This window comes from Odocoileus virginianus, chromosome 31, assembly GCF_023699985.2.
Source record: "Odocoileus virginianus isolate 20LAN1187 ecotype Illinois chromosome 31, Ovbor_1.2, whole genome shotgun sequence".
NCBI lineage: Eukaryota > Metazoa > Chordata > Mammalia > Artiodactyla > Cervidae > Odocoileus > Odocoileus virginianus.
The window spans coordinates 41,163,855-41,182,375 of NC_069704.1; the positions used below are offsets into that span (position 1 = coordinate 41,163,855).

General features: G+C 39.1%; 2 protein-coding genes across 2 annotated transcripts in view; both read right to left on the reverse strand.

The window, feature by feature from the left end:
• The window catches only part of XPO7 (exportin 7), a 35,927-nt gene extending 24,971 nt beyond the window's left edge, over nt 1-10,956 (reverse strand). The window contains exons 1-8 of the mRNA XM_070459708.1: nt 10,902-10,956; nt 10,218-10,364; nt 7,694-7,787; nt 6,993-7,159; nt 5,929-6,021; nt 3,472-3,576; nt 1,657-1,822; nt 1,011-1,084 (exon numbers count right to left, since the gene is read on the reverse strand). Coding sequence (XP_070315809.1) covers nt 1,011-1,084; nt 1,657-1,822; nt 3,472-3,576; nt 5,929-6,021; nt 6,993-7,159; nt 7,694-7,787; nt 10,218-10,364; nt 10,902-10,922 — 867 coding nt within the window. The 5' untranslated portion in view covers nt 10,923-10,956. The remainder of the gene's footprint in view (nt 1-1,010; nt 1,085-1,656; nt 1,823-3,471; nt 3,577-5,928; nt 6,022-6,992; nt 7,160-7,693; nt 7,788-10,217; nt 10,365-10,901) is intronic.
• A 3,469-nt stretch (nt 10,957-14,425) lies between these two features.
• LOC139032479 (large ribosomal subunit protein uL16-like) lies at nt 14,426-15,200 on the reverse strand. The gene has a single exon (XM_070459709.1). The coding sequence runs from the start codon at nt 15,195-15,197 to the stop codon at nt 14,505-14,507; it is 693 nt and encodes a 230-aa protein (XP_070315810.1). The 5' UTR covers nt 15,198-15,200; the 3' UTR covers nt 14,426-14,504.
• Between the last annotated feature and the right edge of the window lie 3,321 nt (nt 15,201-18,521).

The window sequence follows — 18,521 nt, forward strand, 5'->3', positions numbered from 1 at the left end:
ATACATATTTAAACTCGAAAACAGCAAGCAACTGACAGTAAACAGTGCTTCAGACGTAGGCTTTTTCCTGTCTTATCAGGCCTTCTGGCTAACCAGGCTTTGCTACGTAGTGCTACCATGAAATAACCAAGTCAGATCTATGCTCGGAAGAAAACAGGTTTTACAATGAAAACATTTTCCCCTTCCCCCATTGCGCTAGAAATTTACATTCTGTTCGCCCCTCTTGATCTACTTTCTGCCCTTTTCCTCCCTACTTTCTACTCTGGGAGGCAGACCTCTGCTGACTAACAGCAGAAGTAAATGTAATGATACAAGCAACACAAATTCATGTTTCTGCTAAAGCGAAAGTCCGCATTAATTTGGAAAAGTGACATAGGGACCAGGAAAGCAGTTTACACAGAAACACTGTGCAAAACACCCACTGACATTTATTAACTTTACTTTCTTTGTACGTTTTGTACAACAACATTTTACACCAACAATCTGAAGTATCAGACCACTGACTTTTTAGGACCCAAATGAATTTTGGGATTTGAGGTTAATTATTGCTTTAAAGGAGAAATACAGCATTCCCAAGAGCTTTCAGATTTTATTAAGGACAAGTATGCAAATCTGCCTTTCCAATACAGCTTCCATTGATCACTTATATAACACAGGCCTGAGAGATTTTCAGAAATCTCAGTCTTGACAATCTTCTACTAGACCATATAAGGTGAATTCCCCACACTCTAGCCTGTGGCAATTCGAGGTACAGTACAAAGTCAGACACAAAGGGGACCAAAAGAACCTGCTACCTGCAGCAATTTGTCATTAGACAGGAACAGTTTAAAAGGAATCAAGACTTTATGGTGAGAACCTTTAACTGACAAGCTTTATCTCAACAGGCTAGATAACTAACCCTAGTAGTTCTAGGAAGAAACTTTATTTCTATGATTTTGTACACCACAATGAACATAAGGCTCATTCACCACTGCTACATTCCAGAAACAGAAACTGTAGTCCAGACTCACCAGAGGTGAAAATGAAGGAGGGATGGAATGATAGAGGTCAAAAAACAGCTGCAGAGTTGAAGAATCCAAGAACGCTGCAAGAGAGAACACATTACTGAGCCGTCCGCACGCTGGCGTTGGGTTCCCCGGCGCGCCTTATCTTCCTGCTTTCTTATCTTCCAGAATGTTTACTTCCTTTGAAAGTGACAAACTAATGGGGGCTTTTTGTTTTCTTTCTTTTTTTTTTTTAAAAAAAGCATTAGCTTTTAGTTCCTCTAAGAAATGGATTCATTTTTTCTGATTCTCAAACAACTTAAGACAAGCAGGACTCTTCATAGCAAGAATTTTTTTATCTTTTAGGAACACAATACCAAGCACATGTACAGGTTTTTTAAAGCTAGAAATTCTCTCAAATGAATGAGAGAGCAGAAGTCTCTAGGTAAGAAATGTAAGGTCAAACTCACATCCATCAGAAACCGGGTAACCACGAGTTTGCCCCAGCTGGGGAATCCTCCCAAGTGCAGCTCCCTAACTTAATAAAGACCCACGTCAACCTCCCAAGTGATCTCTAGGAGCAAGGAGGGGGCCTGCCAGGGGATCCTGAGCCCACACTGCTGACTCCAGGCAGAGGGGGGCGGCAGCCCGGTGTGACGTGTGGCCGTGTTACCTGATCTCCAGCTGGTGGGGATCTGTACCGTGCACAGGTCGTCTGAGGACTCGTCGGTGGAAGTGCCGATGAAATCAAAGTTCAGGCAGTTATGAGTGAGCTTGAGCAGTTGCATCAGCAAGCCATGCTGACTTTCATCATTCAAGTTCAGATTCTTTCCAGAAGCCTGTAAAAATGACCACATAATGAGCCCCAGACAGTCATTCCTCTCTTCCAAGTATGCTACCAGACTTACAAGGAGGCTGCTGAGCCAGAAAAGGAGGGTGAGATTCAGCACAGTCGCGTGGCGGTTCTCTGCCAGGAGATGCAGCACTTCTATTACCTTTAAAGTCCTTCTATCACCATGAAACTCCTAGCTCCTTATTTACTATTAAAACATGCTTCATGTTCATAAAAACATGAAGCTAGTATTTACAGAAACTCCCTCTTTGACATTTACTCTTTACATGCTGCAGACATGGCTGCAGATAATTCTGAAGCAATATGGGATGAATGGTTACTTCATTTGAGTCTTAGATCCTTTTTTTTTTTTTTAGATCCTTTTTATTTATTCATCAGCAGTGAACCTGCCTACAGCTCAATAATGGCCCAGAGCTATGGTGACTATGAGATTCAAGTTTCTACCAATTGCGACCCCAGGGACTGGCTGATTCGTTTCTGATAGCATCAGTATCAGAAGAGGATTCAATCCTGTTTTCTCACAAGCTTTTTCCCCCTCTAGAGGGTACAACAGTTTTTACAAGGCAGCCTGCCCAACATGAGGACTTTTGGGGAATTCTGAAGTAAAACTAGGTAGCCAAAGGAAAAGATGGACATCATTAATTGGGACAAAAGAAAAATCCAAACTTGCTTCTCATATCATAATTGAGACACACTGGAAAATGAGAACAATAAAACAAACAAACAAAAACCCCAAATGAACACAAAGTCAGAGGGTAATTCCACTTGGCTTTCTATATGGACAAAACATTAAAACACAGCTATGAACATGTACAATTTATAGGTTATCATTTCCTCCTTAGTTCAAGTCTATCAATAAATGAATTGAAATACCAACTTTCTTTCTTTCTTTTTTTTTTTTTTTTAGTTCTATCATTTTATTGCTACCAATCCATCTCCCTCCAACCTCGTGCACACGTGCTCAGTCATGGGACCCCATGGACTGCAGCCGGCCAGGCTCCTCTGTCCATGGACCTTTCCAGGCAAGAATACTGGAGTGGGTTGCCATTTCCTTCTCCAGAAATACCAACTTTCTATTTTAAAACAGTTAATTTCCTTCAGTGATACTGTCTACCCCTTCAGGTTATGAAATCTAAATCGATGTTAAAAATTCAAAATATGCTTTTCCTTACAGATGTTGCTTGTTTATTTGCTGCCTGTAACTCAGCAGGGGACAGGGGAGCCAGCCTAGTTTTAATGTGCTAACAATGTAGTCTGAGCCTGTGTTCAGAACACTGAGAATCAAACACCATAAAAGGAAGATGCTTTAACTCCATATAGGAAGATCTTATATGGATATTAAAAAGACCAAACAACAAAAACCCCAAGCTTCGTGGCAAACCAGTTTCTTTAAAATAGGAGCATGGGATAAGTGTTCACTTACGGCTCCTTACCTAGGGAGATGTGAAATCAGGAAATAATTCTCTCAGACTAGAAGGTCATCAACAGCTTGGACATATATATCATGTGAGAGATGATAATTAAAGAGACGCATAAACTCTCACGGGTCACTGAAGCGCTGACATCTAACAAGTCCTCAGCTACTCTGATTCTTTCAGAAGGAACCAGGAAGCAGGTACCAACATACAATCTTACCTGTTTTAGTAAATTGCACGAAAGCGTGAAGATATCGAATAACGATGAATCTCGGAAAGAAGAGGCTATTTTTCTGTGCTTGGTTAAAGGATGGGTGGTGTCTGCCTGTGCAGAAAAACAAATCAACGCAAGTTTTAGAATTAAGTGCAAAGAAAAAAATTTTCAAGTAGACTTCAAATGAAGTAGAAGGATTTTTCAATAAGACCAACAAAAATAACAAAATACATTTTAAACATTTAAGTTACTGTTAAACTCTGTTTAGTGAGAGAATGAGGATGACGACAAGCGGCTAATAGCTAAGCAGGATATCATGTCTCTACCGTTTACAGAGGGAAGATAAGAAGAAAGTACAGTGTCTCCACTGCAAAGTTTCCATTTCCTCTGCACTTAGGGAGGTAATACTTAACAAACTGTTGGAAGACTTTGTTAATAATTATTATCATGCTTTTTTGAGGCTGAGTCTCAAAAACAGACAGTCGCAAGGCTTGGATTTTGCTACATAATCCAGTCAAGAGTTACTACAGCCATGAACTTAAGATAAATGGCAATAGCCTGTAATACTCTCTTTCTTTTCTCACCTATTTCAACATGCAGTCTATTCCACGGGAGTGAGGACTTCAATTAAGGGGCTGTACTGGTCTCTCACTCCTCTGTCCTTGTCTTTTTAGTCATATTTTAAAGGTTTTTGTGGTCAGGGATTAAATCTCTTACTTCTTTAGTAAGTCCTCTATAGCTGACACACAGTACATACTCAGTAAGAGTGATAAAGGAATTTCAAGGTTGCCAACAATATTTAGTCCAGCCACTTACTGTAAGATTAAATCACTTCTATATCCTGATCAACTCATGCAGGAGGGAGCTCATTTGCCTTTTGGCACATTATGGAACTCCCTACCCCCCAATTTTATTTCTAAGTTCAAATTGGAATGATAACAGAAATATGTTTTCTAATTTAAATCTAAAGCAAAAAAAAAAAAAGCGCCAATAGAAAATTCAGTTGCACAGTTCAAAATATTCTGATTTTAGCCTCAGTGTCACTGTATTACAAATGTCTTAGATAAAAAGGTATCACTACATTATATATCAGATGCCGTATACAATCTGTTACACAGATCATAATCCAGAGAATAATTACATCTTAAGTACATCACACACATTTCTATTGCTTTCTTGAAAAAGATAAATACAAAATTTTGAAAAGATTCTAAAATACCAACACTGATGGATTTTGTGGAGCCAAGCTTCCAAAGGAAAAGCATTAACTCCACAATCTGTACATAATTAATGCATGCTCTCTTATTACAAGGGTGTGTGTGTGTTCAATCGTGTCCGACTCTTTGCGACTCCATGGACTGTAGCCTGCAAGGCCCCTCTGTCCGTGGAGTTTTCCAGGCAAGAATGCTGTAGTAGGTTGCCATTTCCTACTCCAGTTACTACAAGGATAGGAGTGGTTAAATAATAAGCAAGTTAAGAGCATAGGCTCTGCAATAAGCCTATGTGGGTCTGAATTCATACACTGTTTGTTGCCTGGTAACTGTGACACCATAGGCAAATTATTTAATCTTTATGTGCCTTAGTTTCCTTATTTAGAAAATAGCATAACCAGAGTCTCTATCTCATACGACTACTGTAACTGTGTAATAAAATTAACATAAGTGCTTAGAACAGTGCCTGCCACATAGAAATCACTCAAAAGTATAAATTATTTTAATAATTACCAATCACAGTGGGGATTACATGTGACAGAGAACACAATATGGACTCCAGATTTTAATAGGCTCTAAGCTAGTGTATTTAAAATACCAACTCACAGGTAAATTTCTCAGGGTTAATTAACATGTCTGCATAAGTATGTGCAATAGCAACAGTGATGCCAATATAATTAATAGCTGACAGCTGAAGGGTGAGCTGTTACAATTAATTCAGGCCTGTTCAATAATTATAACATTTCAGCTGGATACAAAAGTAAATGACTAAAAAATATTATAGCCAGAGCAAAAGAAAGCCACTGGTGTTTCCTCTGTAGTATCTGTGACATCGATGACTATTTAAAAAAATTATTTGGTATTTAGTGGAATGTTTTGTGCATTCTGAAAAGATTACCAGAAAAATCTTTAATAAAGGCACATGAGAACTGATTTCTGAATGATTATAAATATATTAACTTATACAGCAGAAAGAGCACACCAATGATGCTGGTTTCCTCAGTTCTGACTTAGGATCACCGTGCTCTTCTCTAACATTGAACATTAATACCACTGAGGAAAGCTGAGATGAGAGAAAAAATATTCTGGAGATGGAAGGGGATCTGGACTGCACTCACAGAGGAAAACCCCATGGAACTATTTTATTTCAAAAGGGCATTAATCACTTACCGCAAAAGCACACAACTGCCAAAAAAGATCATCCCACACACAGGCAGAAAACACCAATACTAAGTAAAAATATGGCACTTACTTCAATGAGGAAGGCTGTAGCACTTACTTGATTAATTTCATTGGTTAGCTGCGATAAAATCGTGACACCAATGATGCAGTATTCAACACTATCCTGGTTTAAAAAAAAAGTAAGGCAGAAAGAGTTGGCCTGTGCAGCTTGATTTCAGCATCTGGAATGCAGTCATACTTAAACTGCCTAGACAAGGTATGAGAAATTGGTATTTTAAAACTGCTGCTTTGCAGGACACAAAATCTAACTGATATACAAGAGGATTAAATCTGACTGCATAAAAACTGAAACCTTTTGTATGTTAAAAATATCTACAAGCTTTACACTATACATATTGTAGGAAGAGAAATTAGCAAATCACATCGAAGATAAAAGACAAATGAATGTGTAAGAAAATCTATATGGAAGGCTGTATACAAAAAAGGGCAAAGAATTGATTTAAAAAATGTACATAAGATATAAATAGGAAGTTCACAAAAAGCAAAAAATAAGTAGTAAATGAGCATATGAAAATTTATTTGTCTCATTCATAACTCAAATGCTGAGCTACCAATTCTTTCCACCCATGAAACGGGAAAAATAAGAAAGCTGAGCTCACAGGGGGGCGGTACAGGGAAACAGACATATTAACTGTTGGAGGGAGTAACTTTTCTTGAGGGTAATTTGGAAATATCCATGTAAACCCAGAATACACACAGTCTTTTCACTGAATAATTCAAAGGCTAGGAATTCACACTATAAACACACTTGGCTCAAAGTATAAGCACACACAAATACACACACACACAAGGAATATTCACCAAAGTATTTATCTACCAGTCTAGATATAGATACTAACTCAATACTCACCTAGAAGAGTTAAATGAATTATAATGTTTTAAACTGGAATAGTATGGAAGCAATAGAAAGAATGAAGTAGGGTTTGTGATGACATGTGAACATGTAAAACCAACACATTAAGAATTAAAAAGATATGGAAGAAAATGTACCAAACAATTCCATTTGCAGATCAATATCTAAGTAAGCATATATTGCTTCAATTCTTTCTATTTTATCGAATACATATATCATACCTGTAAAAACCTTGTGACATCTGTGATTGCATTTCTGAAGACGTAATCATCCTTCTGACAGTCAAACCAGCCCAACTTTGTGATCCTGGCATATAACTGGATAAGTGCTTGCGTCACAAAAGTGGCCAGCTTTGGCCGAGTGGCAAGGTAGTTGAGCACATAGTTCCCTATAAAACAGAAATAATCTACATCAGAGATGGCACCACCAGGGAAGGGTGTGTGTCGTTAAATGTCTAAGAAGTGGTAAATCTAGACTCTTTACCTTAAACTTCCTTAATTATTCACACTACTGAGAAACAGGACTTTAAATTTAAGATTCACTAAACTTTCCAACTCAGAATTGTATACGAGTCACAACGAAGAACCTGAAGTAAGGGAGCCTTGAATCTACCTCTTGATGATTAAATAGCATGGCTGGCATAGGATTCAAAATCTTCAGCAATGTTTTTCTTAGTTACTAGTGATGGTGAAGACCAGGTAAAAGAAACTTTCTGAAAACAAAACAGCTAACTTGGGCTTTATCTAGGAGCAATTATATTGGGCCCTCCTCACTTTTAAGCCCAATTCTGGAAAGAAACTATGTTCTAGATATTCTGTATGCCTAGCAATTTCAGAACATTATCAAACAAGCAACATAAATGTAACTATTACTAGAACATCACTAAACTAATTTAAGAGAGAAAAGACAACTTTCTACTCACGAATATCTATCCGCTGTTCCAATGGTAGAGGGTTATTTGTGCGCGATACAAGCTTTGTAAGGCATGTAGCTGCCAGTAACTGGGAGTAAGATGACTGTGAAAAGAGAGGGGGAAAGGGCTTAGGATTCAATTTTATTAAGTTAGTCAGTCAAAGTTTTTAACTTGGAGATCTGAGTTCACATTTAAGAAAATTAATCAGCTTTGCTACATTTGATCCTCTGGATTTTTAAGGGTCTCATACTATGGAAAAATGAGCCCATTCATCATCTGTGCTCATTAAGCTGACTTCAGTCATGAATAAAGGGCAGGATAAAGTGAATGCCTGATCAAACTGAATCTAATCCAAGTATCTGTATCACTTTGAGGGGACAGAAGTTAGAGGAGATCTTTACAGAAAGATACTAAGCTCTTTAGAAGACAAATCTCCTCTTTCATTTAAATCAAGAAATCTCCTCCAATAGCCTTGTTATAACAATGTTTAAAAAAGTTTCACCTCATAATATTCCTATAGGATAGCATTAGAAAGAAAAAGAAAGTAGTAGTAGTATTAGAAGGAACCGCCGCCTTATGCTGTGTAGTTAATCCCCAAATTGTGTCTTTCCATCAGTGCAACTATCAGTCAGCTACTGCTCTGGGGAATGTATATGCTAGTTTTAGCAGTAAATTCATAACAATTATTTATGAGAAAGAAAAAAAACTATGCCCTAAGCAAAGGAATAGCATTACCATATTCTCAAGTGTAGATTTTAATGAATTTTAACTTTATGGAGAATCAGCATATTCAATCTGATCATAATGTATAAGAAGGAGCCATGTGCAGATTCGAATTCCTCTGTGCAGCTGTGTTACATGTAACATCACGTAACAGGGACAGACAGAATCACCAAAATAATTTAATCAAGGGTTGACCATAATTTTCCACGAAACTGTTAAGTCCTTAGGGCAGTAGGCTATCCATAGAGGCTATCCACAGGCATTACACCATACCATCAATTATAAAAATAAGTTTATGAAAAAAATCTATAAAAGTGACTTTGGAGGGCATGGGAGGGAGGTTCAAGAGGGAGGAGATATATGTATACATATAGCTGATTCATGTTGTATAGCAGAAACTAACACAGCACTGTAAAGCAATTATATTCCACTGAAAAAAAATAAAATGCATGTTAATGGCTTCCACAACAACAAAAAAAGTGACTCTGACATGTGATTTTTCATTCAACTCTCAAACACTGTTTAAACTGATTAAAGCAGGTGTGTCAGATCACCAATAATGCAAGAGGCTACTATAACTGTAGAACACAGTGTACAGCTGTAGACTATGTAATGTGAAAATGGTTTCTGAATATGACTCCAATAAACCTGCTAAATCATTAAGAAGTCGATAGAGACTAAAGAGTAAGAATCCACTATAATTAAGTCTATCAGCATTGCACCAGCCCTGTTTCATTCCAGCCTGCTGACTATCAGTGTGAAGAACTGGAGTTAACAGTGTCACAAACGACCCCAGGGGCGTCAGTGGAAGTCAGAGGAGAGTTAGCTGTGAATCTCCCACAGTATGAATCTAAACTGATCAATACTAGAACCAAGTGATGGAAAAGAAATATAAAAATACTATATGCGAAAACAGAACAGAGCACAACCCAATCTCTGACCGTGATGCTTTAACCTCCAGATACTCGGGAGGAGAGTCAACTTCTTTAGCTACTAAGGATATCACTTAGCCAACTGTAGTCTGTTCTATTTACTGCATAAATTCTCTAACACTATTAATGTAAATTCAAAAATGAAGCCATTGAGAATTCTATACTCTCAACAAATTAATGGCTTTCCTCCTTTTCACACTTCCTTCCCATCTCTGGCAGAGTGCTGGCGGCTGGTCTAGCTGGGATTCTAAACTCTCTTGATGCCCTTTCATGATACCCTGGATGGAGGCTTGTCCTTCCTGAGACCTCTGTCCTGCCAAAAATATTAACTTAATCAAATCAAGTCTCATGAAAGCGTTATTTTGATCACTGTATGCCATTTTTAAGCCGGAAGAGGTTCTAATTTCATTTTAAACATTCTAACTTCCTGTCATTTCCATTGTGAAGGAAAATTTTTCCCCTGTACATCTAAGACAAAAAGCAGCGGCTGTGGTAGAGCAGAGGAAAAAGAGAGCAGACGAGGGATCTTAGAAGGTGACATGAACTCTGTGGATAAGAAAGGCCATTTATATATGGCCTTGTCTTCTCTGTAAAACGTGTGAAGTGATACATAACTGTAAAAAACAGAAAAGGAGGCCCAGAAATTTGATTCAAGAATAAAAATCATAGGACAAAAATATACGCTCAGTGAGATTTTCCTGATGACTCTGAAGGCCTTTTTTGCTAGTGTGGCAGGTCTGGTTTGTTTTAAAAGTGAAAATTAAGAAGGCAGAGGTACCTAGAAGAATCAAGGAACAGAGGTTATCCTAATCCACCCCTAAACCAGAATGTATCTTCCTAAACCTGTTCCCCTTTAGGATTTTTCAAATCTTACGTACACTTCCTCTTTCAAGGAGTAGCTGGCACTTGCTCAGGCAATCAGGGCTGTTGGTAAATTCAACCAAGGCTTTCTCTGCCTGAAGTCGAGTGGTCGTATCTGTTGTTTCATACAGCTGTTTGCACAGATTCTCTAGTTGGGCCAGGCTCTGGAACAGATCAGTCAAAAAAGAAATCAGTCCAGTCTACTATATACATAAGTCGACTACATACATACTGTGCTTGAAATTACTAGATGAAGATAAATAATAATCAATGAAGAGAGACTTGCTTCTCCATGTGGAGGAGAATCTGGGTGACCTTTATCTAAAAATAACCACTTAGAGCCCTCTTCCTTTGATGCTTTAAAAGACAAAATGATGGAATGCCTAAAATTGATACTCTTCTTCAGTCATTTGCTTAAAGTTCAGACAAAAATGACACATTTTTTCCTTGCATTACTTATCCTAAGCTTTTCCAAAATGTTTTCAAAGAAAAATGCAGAATTTACTTGCTCAGCCATTAATTTCAAGATTATAATTACTAAAGTCATCACTGTAAAATTAAGCACATAAACACACAATGTAAGCGTCACACAGATCTTTACATAGGTTGAAATATTCTCCTTTTGCCTGTAGCTATCAGCTTACAATTATGTGTACATGCAAAGATGGCCAACCTCTAAGTTTCAGAATACAAGTACGCACCTTCCTCCCAGGGTCCCTCATGTCTAAAGTTCAGCAGACTCTCTTCTGTTGCACTTTAAACTCTTGCTTTGGTTCCAAATTTAAAGCGCAGGGTCAAAATAAATTCAACCTGAGCATGTGCTCAGACAGAGATAAGACACGGGACACGCCCCCAAACAAACCCTACTTTCCGAATCTTGAACCAGTTCCAGGGAGGCAGGAAGGGGATGGGTGTGTGCTTTGGTCAAAACCCCAAAGGGATACAAATCCACTTCCACTTAGTGTGGTGTTTAAAAGCTAAGAGGAAAGGAGTGAGTAAGAGTTGATGTAACTATCACCTTTCACTGACTGGAGAGGAGGGCAAACATCTGTTAGTTTTTAAAGGGCCAGTTTGGACTTTAAGAAGAAATTTTGAACCTATTTTCTACAGCAGCAAGCAAGATCTGGTTTAAATAGTTTGAGGGATCCCACTACTATTAGAAATGACAATTCTGACAAGAACCAAAATAATAATTAGGCAAACCAACCTGTGTAAATAGCCTAAAATATATCACACAGCCAGTTTGCCCAAGGCTTTTCATCATCACTTTATTTCATTAAGCTGGGACTTTATAAATCACAGCTTTTCTACTAAGCAGGAAAGCCCTGGGGGCAGGATACCTATTTTACTCAATCTGATTAATAAATTTCAAATATTAACCTAAAGCAAACAAGAAAGACAGATGCTGACACTCGGATTATCAGTCTCACTTCAGAAAGCCCTCAGAAGAATAAAAACAACCACCTCCACTGCAGAACAAAATAAACAAACCACTCTTCAAAACATCTTGGGACTCTGATTAGGCTCATGTTTAATCTGTTCCTCTCTGATTTGAAGGGGTCCCACTTAATATCTTCCGCAATTTGAAAGCACAGAGAAAACTGTACTCACAAAGCCAGATCTCAAGTGATGAAAGACCTATTGAGTGAAATTTTTCCTGATTTTTCCATATAGCTTATAAACAAAACACAAGGAATAGAGGATAAGGCCAATTAATCACATATACTCCACAAGACATGTGTGCAAGTCAGTGTTCTGTCTGCCACTAATGGCCAAACTCCCAATGAATCAGTTTAATTATAAATCCCTACATTTCTAAGCAAGAGATTAAATCTCCTTTTCAGGAGGTTTTTGTTTCAACCCAGCAGACTGGGTTCCACCTCCACCCCCTACCCTGCCTGTGAAATGATTAACTAACAGGGAACAAATTATTTAAAAAGTAAGTAACATAGAAGACATCAAAGGGTGGTATGGTTTCAGTAAGCAGCAGCAGCCTCATAGCCTCCATAACCACCCACTACAAGCTTCCCAGTATCCTGAACAGAACCCCCTAAATGCTCAGGCTGCTTAAGGCATCATGACTTCCCTTGAAGTCTGGTCGGTCAGTCCCAAGAGCAACCCCACCCCCGTGCTCCTCTTATTTACACTTATTACAGCAAAGTTGTGCACATGACGATGGCTAAGCACCTGTCACTGGCAGTTAAGTTCCTTACTGCTAAAAGCCTACACGCAGGTTATGGTGGGCTTTTTGGTTGTTGCTTTGTTTTGATTTGTTTAAATGTACTACACAAAAATACACTGCAGGGTAAGTCTGGTAATGAGTTCTCAGCTCAGGAAACAAGACCATTAAAAAAACCAAAAAACAGAACAACAAACCACCAAAAGAGTAATTTGACCATCTACACAAACATTTAGAAGAACAAAAGCTTTATTTCTTTGTTTCCAGAAGAACAAATGGGAAACAATCTTGTTTTCCTAAACAATTAGTGGAAACGTCTAAAAACCACAGGGTGAATAGTCATTTTATTTGGGTTGCCCATTGAAGGAAAGGGGAATCAAACATTTACATTTATGTTCTCTGGGATCCTAATGTTTTGCAAGCAAATCTAACAGTTAGATCATTTTGAATCACCTCTCTGGGGGACCCAGAATAAAACCATTTATCCTACAACTGTTTGATGAGCCATTAAAACTAGTTATTTCACATTTAGCATCACTGCATCTTGCCCCCTGGCGCAGTTCCTTCTCCCATTCAACCAGTTCTTATTAAGGACATCTATTACACAATGCCGGTTCAGTCACAGAAGAGACTCCAGAGAAGCAAGTCTATTTTCTATTCCTGAGGCTGCCAAACTGATAATTCTCAGAGAAACCTCCATCTGGTCCCACTGGAATATAAAAGCATGTTTGGGTAAAGTCTTCACAAAACTGGAAAGCAATCTTCAACTAGAAAAGCACTACTTTAGTACAAGACACTCAAGACAATCAAACCTCCAAACCTAAAGCACTTGGATTTCACCAACAATTCAGTTACAATGAAGGTATTAAAAAGTATTAAAAAGAATGTATCCCATTATTTAGCAATAATGTTATTTTACACGGTTTTTAAAACTAGGATAGAGAAAAACGCAGCTCAATTATTCTCATTTCAATATAAGGTGCAATCAGTTGAGACTTCAGGCCTCCAAAATTAATGATTTATCTGAGGAGTTGCCTGTACCTTTTGGGAAAATGAAGATTTCTGTTTCTGCATTAGATGTTATACTAACTCCAAAAAGCATATTCTGGAACTTATTTTGTCACATACTGCTTTTAAAAAAAAAGCCTGACAGTATATATTTTTAAATTAGTCTGTTTGGGGGAAAAAAAAATCCACTTGGAGATTTCTAATCAGAGGCCAGGATACTCGTTTTTAGGGAGGGTTTGACGACATTTCCGACAGGGCTGAATAGTGGCCAGGGAACAAGCATAAACCCTGGACGACCAGGCTCTCTGCGAAGCGCACCCTGACCTGCCTGCCACCCAAACCCGCTGACACGGCCGGAAGCACCACGCCAGGACAAAGTGTGACGCACACCCTCGACCCAGAGGCGTTCTCATGAAGGACACACAGTCAGAATTACCAATCTGGTGGCTGAATTTCCATGAGCAGGATGTCTGAAATAAGAAAAAACTCAAGCCACTTTCAACCTGTTCATAAACCCCATTAATGTAGATCTTCCTTAGTTGGAATTTTTCTGTGTATTAGGAAAAAACTCTATTAGGTAAATCAAAAGATGCATACTTAACCTGCCAGAAAAGAAACGATTTAAAAAGTGTAAGGCCAATAAAATTAATTTGATATACTAATTACATTTTATTTTTTATCTATTCGATAAGGCATACCTATTGTCAATAATGAATATTCAATCAGCATAGATAATGTTTTTAAAAACTCCTAAAAATCCAGTAATAACAATTATTCTTAGCTTAAAAAAGCAAGTGGCAGAGAAAGACAAAATTTGTCTGCTATGACTTATAAGTGGAATCCATTAAAAAATGATACAAATGAACTTATTTACATAATAGAAATAGAGTCACAGATGTAAAAAACTTCTGGTCATGAGACTGGAAAGCGGGAGGTGGATAAACTGGAAGATTGGGATAACTAATGAGAACCTGGGCTTCCCAGGTGGTGCAGTGCTAAAAATTCATCTGCCAATGCAGGAGACGCAAAGAGACATGGTTTCTTTTCTTTTTTTTTTTTTTTGACAGGAAATAGCATTTATTGGTGAGCGTGATTAAAGAGGGAACAGAGCTGATGCTCATGAGTGCAGGGCCCGCCATTTGTCCAGGGGACCACGATTAGGGATGTACTTGACCCCACAGCCGTCCGGGATGAGTCGCTTTTCTGCCACCATGTTCTCAAATTCATCCGCATTGAACTTGGTAAATCCCCACTTCTTGGAGATGTGGATCTTCTGACGGCCAGGGAACTTGAATTTGGCTCGGCGGAGGGCTTCAATCACATGCTCCTTGTTCTGCAGCTTGGTGCGGATGGACATTATGACCTGGCCAATGTGGACCCTGGCCACTGTGCCCTGGGGCTTTCCAAAGGCACCGCGCATACCTGTCTGGAGTCTATCAGCTCCAGCGCAAGACAACATCTTGTTGATGCGGATGACATGGAAGGGGTGGAGCCGCACTCGGATGTGAAAACCATCTTTGCCACAGCTTTTCACCATGTACTTGTTGGCACAAATACGGGCAGCCTCCAGGGCTTCAGAGGAGAGCTGCTCATACTCATCTGACACCATGTGGCCACAGAGTGGGAACTCATCCACTTTGGCCTTCTTACGCCCCAAGTCGAAGATGCGGATCTTAGCATCAGGGACACCTCGGCAGAAGCGGGACTTTGGGTACGGCTTGTTCTTACAATACCGGTAACACCGGGCGGGGCGGCGGCCCATGGCGACACCAGGATCTTCAGTGGCGTGCCGAAGGGAAAGAGGAGACATGGTTTCAATCCCTGGGTCAAGAAGATTCCCTGAAGGAGGAAATGGCAACCCATTCCAGTATTCTTGCCTGGAAAATTCCACGGACAGAGGAACCTGGTGGGCTACAGTCCATGGGGTTACAAAGAGTTGAACACGACTGTGTGAGCGCACACACACACAACAGAATCTACTATATATGACACAGGGAAAGCTACTCAAGACACTGTAATGACCTAAATGGAAAAAGAATCTAAAAGAGTGGAGATACATATATATAAAGAAACTGATTCACTTTGCCATACAGCAGAAGTTAACGCAAAGCAAATCAACTACACTCCAATAAAAGTTTATTTTAAAAAAGCAAGTGGAATAACTGTATGCAGAGTGTATCATCTGTGATACATGTTAGCAAATTCATAAAGGAAAATCTGTATGAAAACATACTGACAATTATCTTTGGGAGACGAGATTATGGAAGACTCATAATTTCTTTTCTGTATTTCCCTAAGTTTTACATTTTTGACCACAAGTAGATATTACTTATAAGCAGGGAAACCCCCCCAACAATTGTACAGATAATCTTTTTTAAATTAACTCCTCTCAATAGGAACATACTACTATTAATTAACAGCTGATCCTGCTTCCAATCAGAATTCATAAGATAAATTTATAAAATCAAGAAGGCAATAGGTAATACATTCTAAAAGCTGAAATTTGAAAAAGTATGTCAGTGCTTATTGCTATCAATACTTTTATTTTGTTTTTACCAATAATAAATGCTGATAGTTTGAATATCGCATGACCCAGCTACTCCACTCCTATGTATATACCCAACAGAGATAGATGCTAAGTTCACCAAAACACTTGAATAGGAATGTTCACGCCAGCACTAAATGTAACAGTTCCCAAATGTGAAAGCTAAATGTCCATCAATAGTAGTATGGATAAATGTTTCATTCCTTAATGTGGGTACTGATTACAGAGGCATGCTCATTTTGAGCAAATCCATTGAATTGTACATTTATAATCTGTAAATTTTTCTGTACACATAAGATGGAAGAGCGACACAGTTCTCCCCAAATTCTTCACATATTTACTCTCATCTTTCTTTCTTCTACTAATGAAAAAGAAGTCCATCTGTAACTGACAACCACACATTAGATTTAGAATACTTCAGTTTTATACCAATTTCTGCTTTTAGAAGTGTAACTCCCATTACTTGTTCAGGAAATAAATAAAGTAAGGTTTTTGGATGCATGAGGGACGTTCTATTTCTGAGAGGACTAAGCGGGTAAGTAAAGCTTTTTGGTTGCAGCTGCTGTGTAATGTCTACTGCCGTAAAGCAAGATAAAATACGTCCTTTCAGCAGGCGATACCGCAGTGCCAGCGCCTTGCGTGCGTTAGATAAGGACAGCATGTCTCCTAACATGTGAGACTGCAAAATTCTACACTTAGCTTCAAAATATGAATCAGTCCTCACTTGTAACAAACACATATGATGTTTGCACTGTGGGTGACACATGAACACAGGCAAACAAGTCATTTCACGAGGTAAACAGCAGACTGACTGTGCCTGGCTTGCTGACTGACACATCTAACTAAGAGCTTCATTAACATGTCGCGAGAAACCGGTTTCGGCTTCTTCTCTTGGTCATTAGGAGTGCAGAGGAATGAAAGCTGCAGTGCAAGCGGAAGACCCTGAAGTACGGGTTTCACACTGGCAGCCTCAAACTGGCCCATGCACATTTTGGTTGTTCACCTTACAATGCTCAACATGGTTGCCAATGTTTCATCAGAGTATTTGGTTTTCTAGTTTCCCATAAAAAATTAGCAGATCTGATTACCCAGGACCTGCATTTTCAAGTGTCACTAATCAAATGACAGTAAAAGCACAGTGCTTCCCTCAGGGCAGGCTCTTGCTAGCTGACTGCAGGTCATAGGCCTTGGCCCTGGTAGACATTGGAGTTTCCTCCACTTGCTGTAATGCAATTCTGCCTCTCATCAGTGGTTCACTTCCAGACATCAAAGTTAAAAAAGTAATGAGCAAAAAAAAAAAGAAGTAATGAGCAAAAAATAAAAATAAAAAAAAGTAACGAGCATATGGTACTACAAGAGATTCTGACTTCATTTGGGGGTAGTAACTCCTTGCCAACTTGCAGTTTGGAGGGCTTCCCTCATAGCTCAGTTGGTAAAGAATCCACCTGCAATGCAGGAGACCCTGGATCAAATCCTGGGTTGGGAAGATCCGCTGGAGAAGGGAAAGGCTACCCACTCTGGTATTCTGGCCTGGAGAATTCCATGGACTGTATAGTTCATGGGGTTGCAAAGAGTCATACACAACTAAGTGACTTTCACTTTCACTTCACTTAGTAAGTAACAGCGTGACTTTGGGCAAGTTTATTTCCTGGAGCTTCAGCTTCCTCATGTGTAAAATAGGTGGATTTTATTATATTATTTGACAAAGATACTGCCAGTTCTAAATTCTATGCTTCTAATTACATAAGAAAATCAGATTTAAAAGGAAGCAAATATTAAAATTAAAAAGATCATGAAAACAATTGGCCAACCCTTTTAAAACAGGGAATTTAACAAAAAATAAATCAGGTTAACACTCCCATACATCTCTCTAACATGAACAACGCCGGTGACCCAGCAGCAGGAACAAGGATCCTTTTAGAATGAAGGTTCAGTATAACCTGAGTTAAGACCTCAGATATCAGGTAAATCCCCACCGCCCTGTTTACAAGCTGTGGGAGTGTGAAGAAGTTGCTCAAATCTTTCAAACTAGTTTTTATTTATAAGTAGAAATAATATTGATCTAACAATGCTGTAAAAGTCAATGTAGTAATGTATGCGCATTCTTCATCACTGAGTTTATTACTTGCTATTATGGAATATATTGTCTACTAAAAAGTGAAGAACAACAGCTTTTTAAAGAACATGCATTAAAATCTACAGTTTTCTCTACAGTGGTATCATATATACATACACATGTGTGCTGTCAGCTTGGTCGCTCACTCGTGTCTGACTCTTTGTGGGCCCAGAGACTGTAGCCCACCAGGCTCCTTTGTCCATGGGATTCTCCCGGCAAGAATACTGGAGTGGGCTGCCATGCCCTCCTCATTCGTGTGTGTCTGTATGTATAACTTATCATACAGATGTATATAAATTTCCTCAGATGAGCCACTTCTGGCCGTGCCGGGTCCTGGCTGCCGCGCAGGTTTCTCGAGTCGCGGCACTGGGCCTCTCTTGCTGCTGGGCCCGGGCTCCAGGGCACCTGGGCTCCAGCAGTTGCGGCTCCTGGGTTCTAGGACACAGGCTCGATGGTCGTGGCGCATGGCTGAG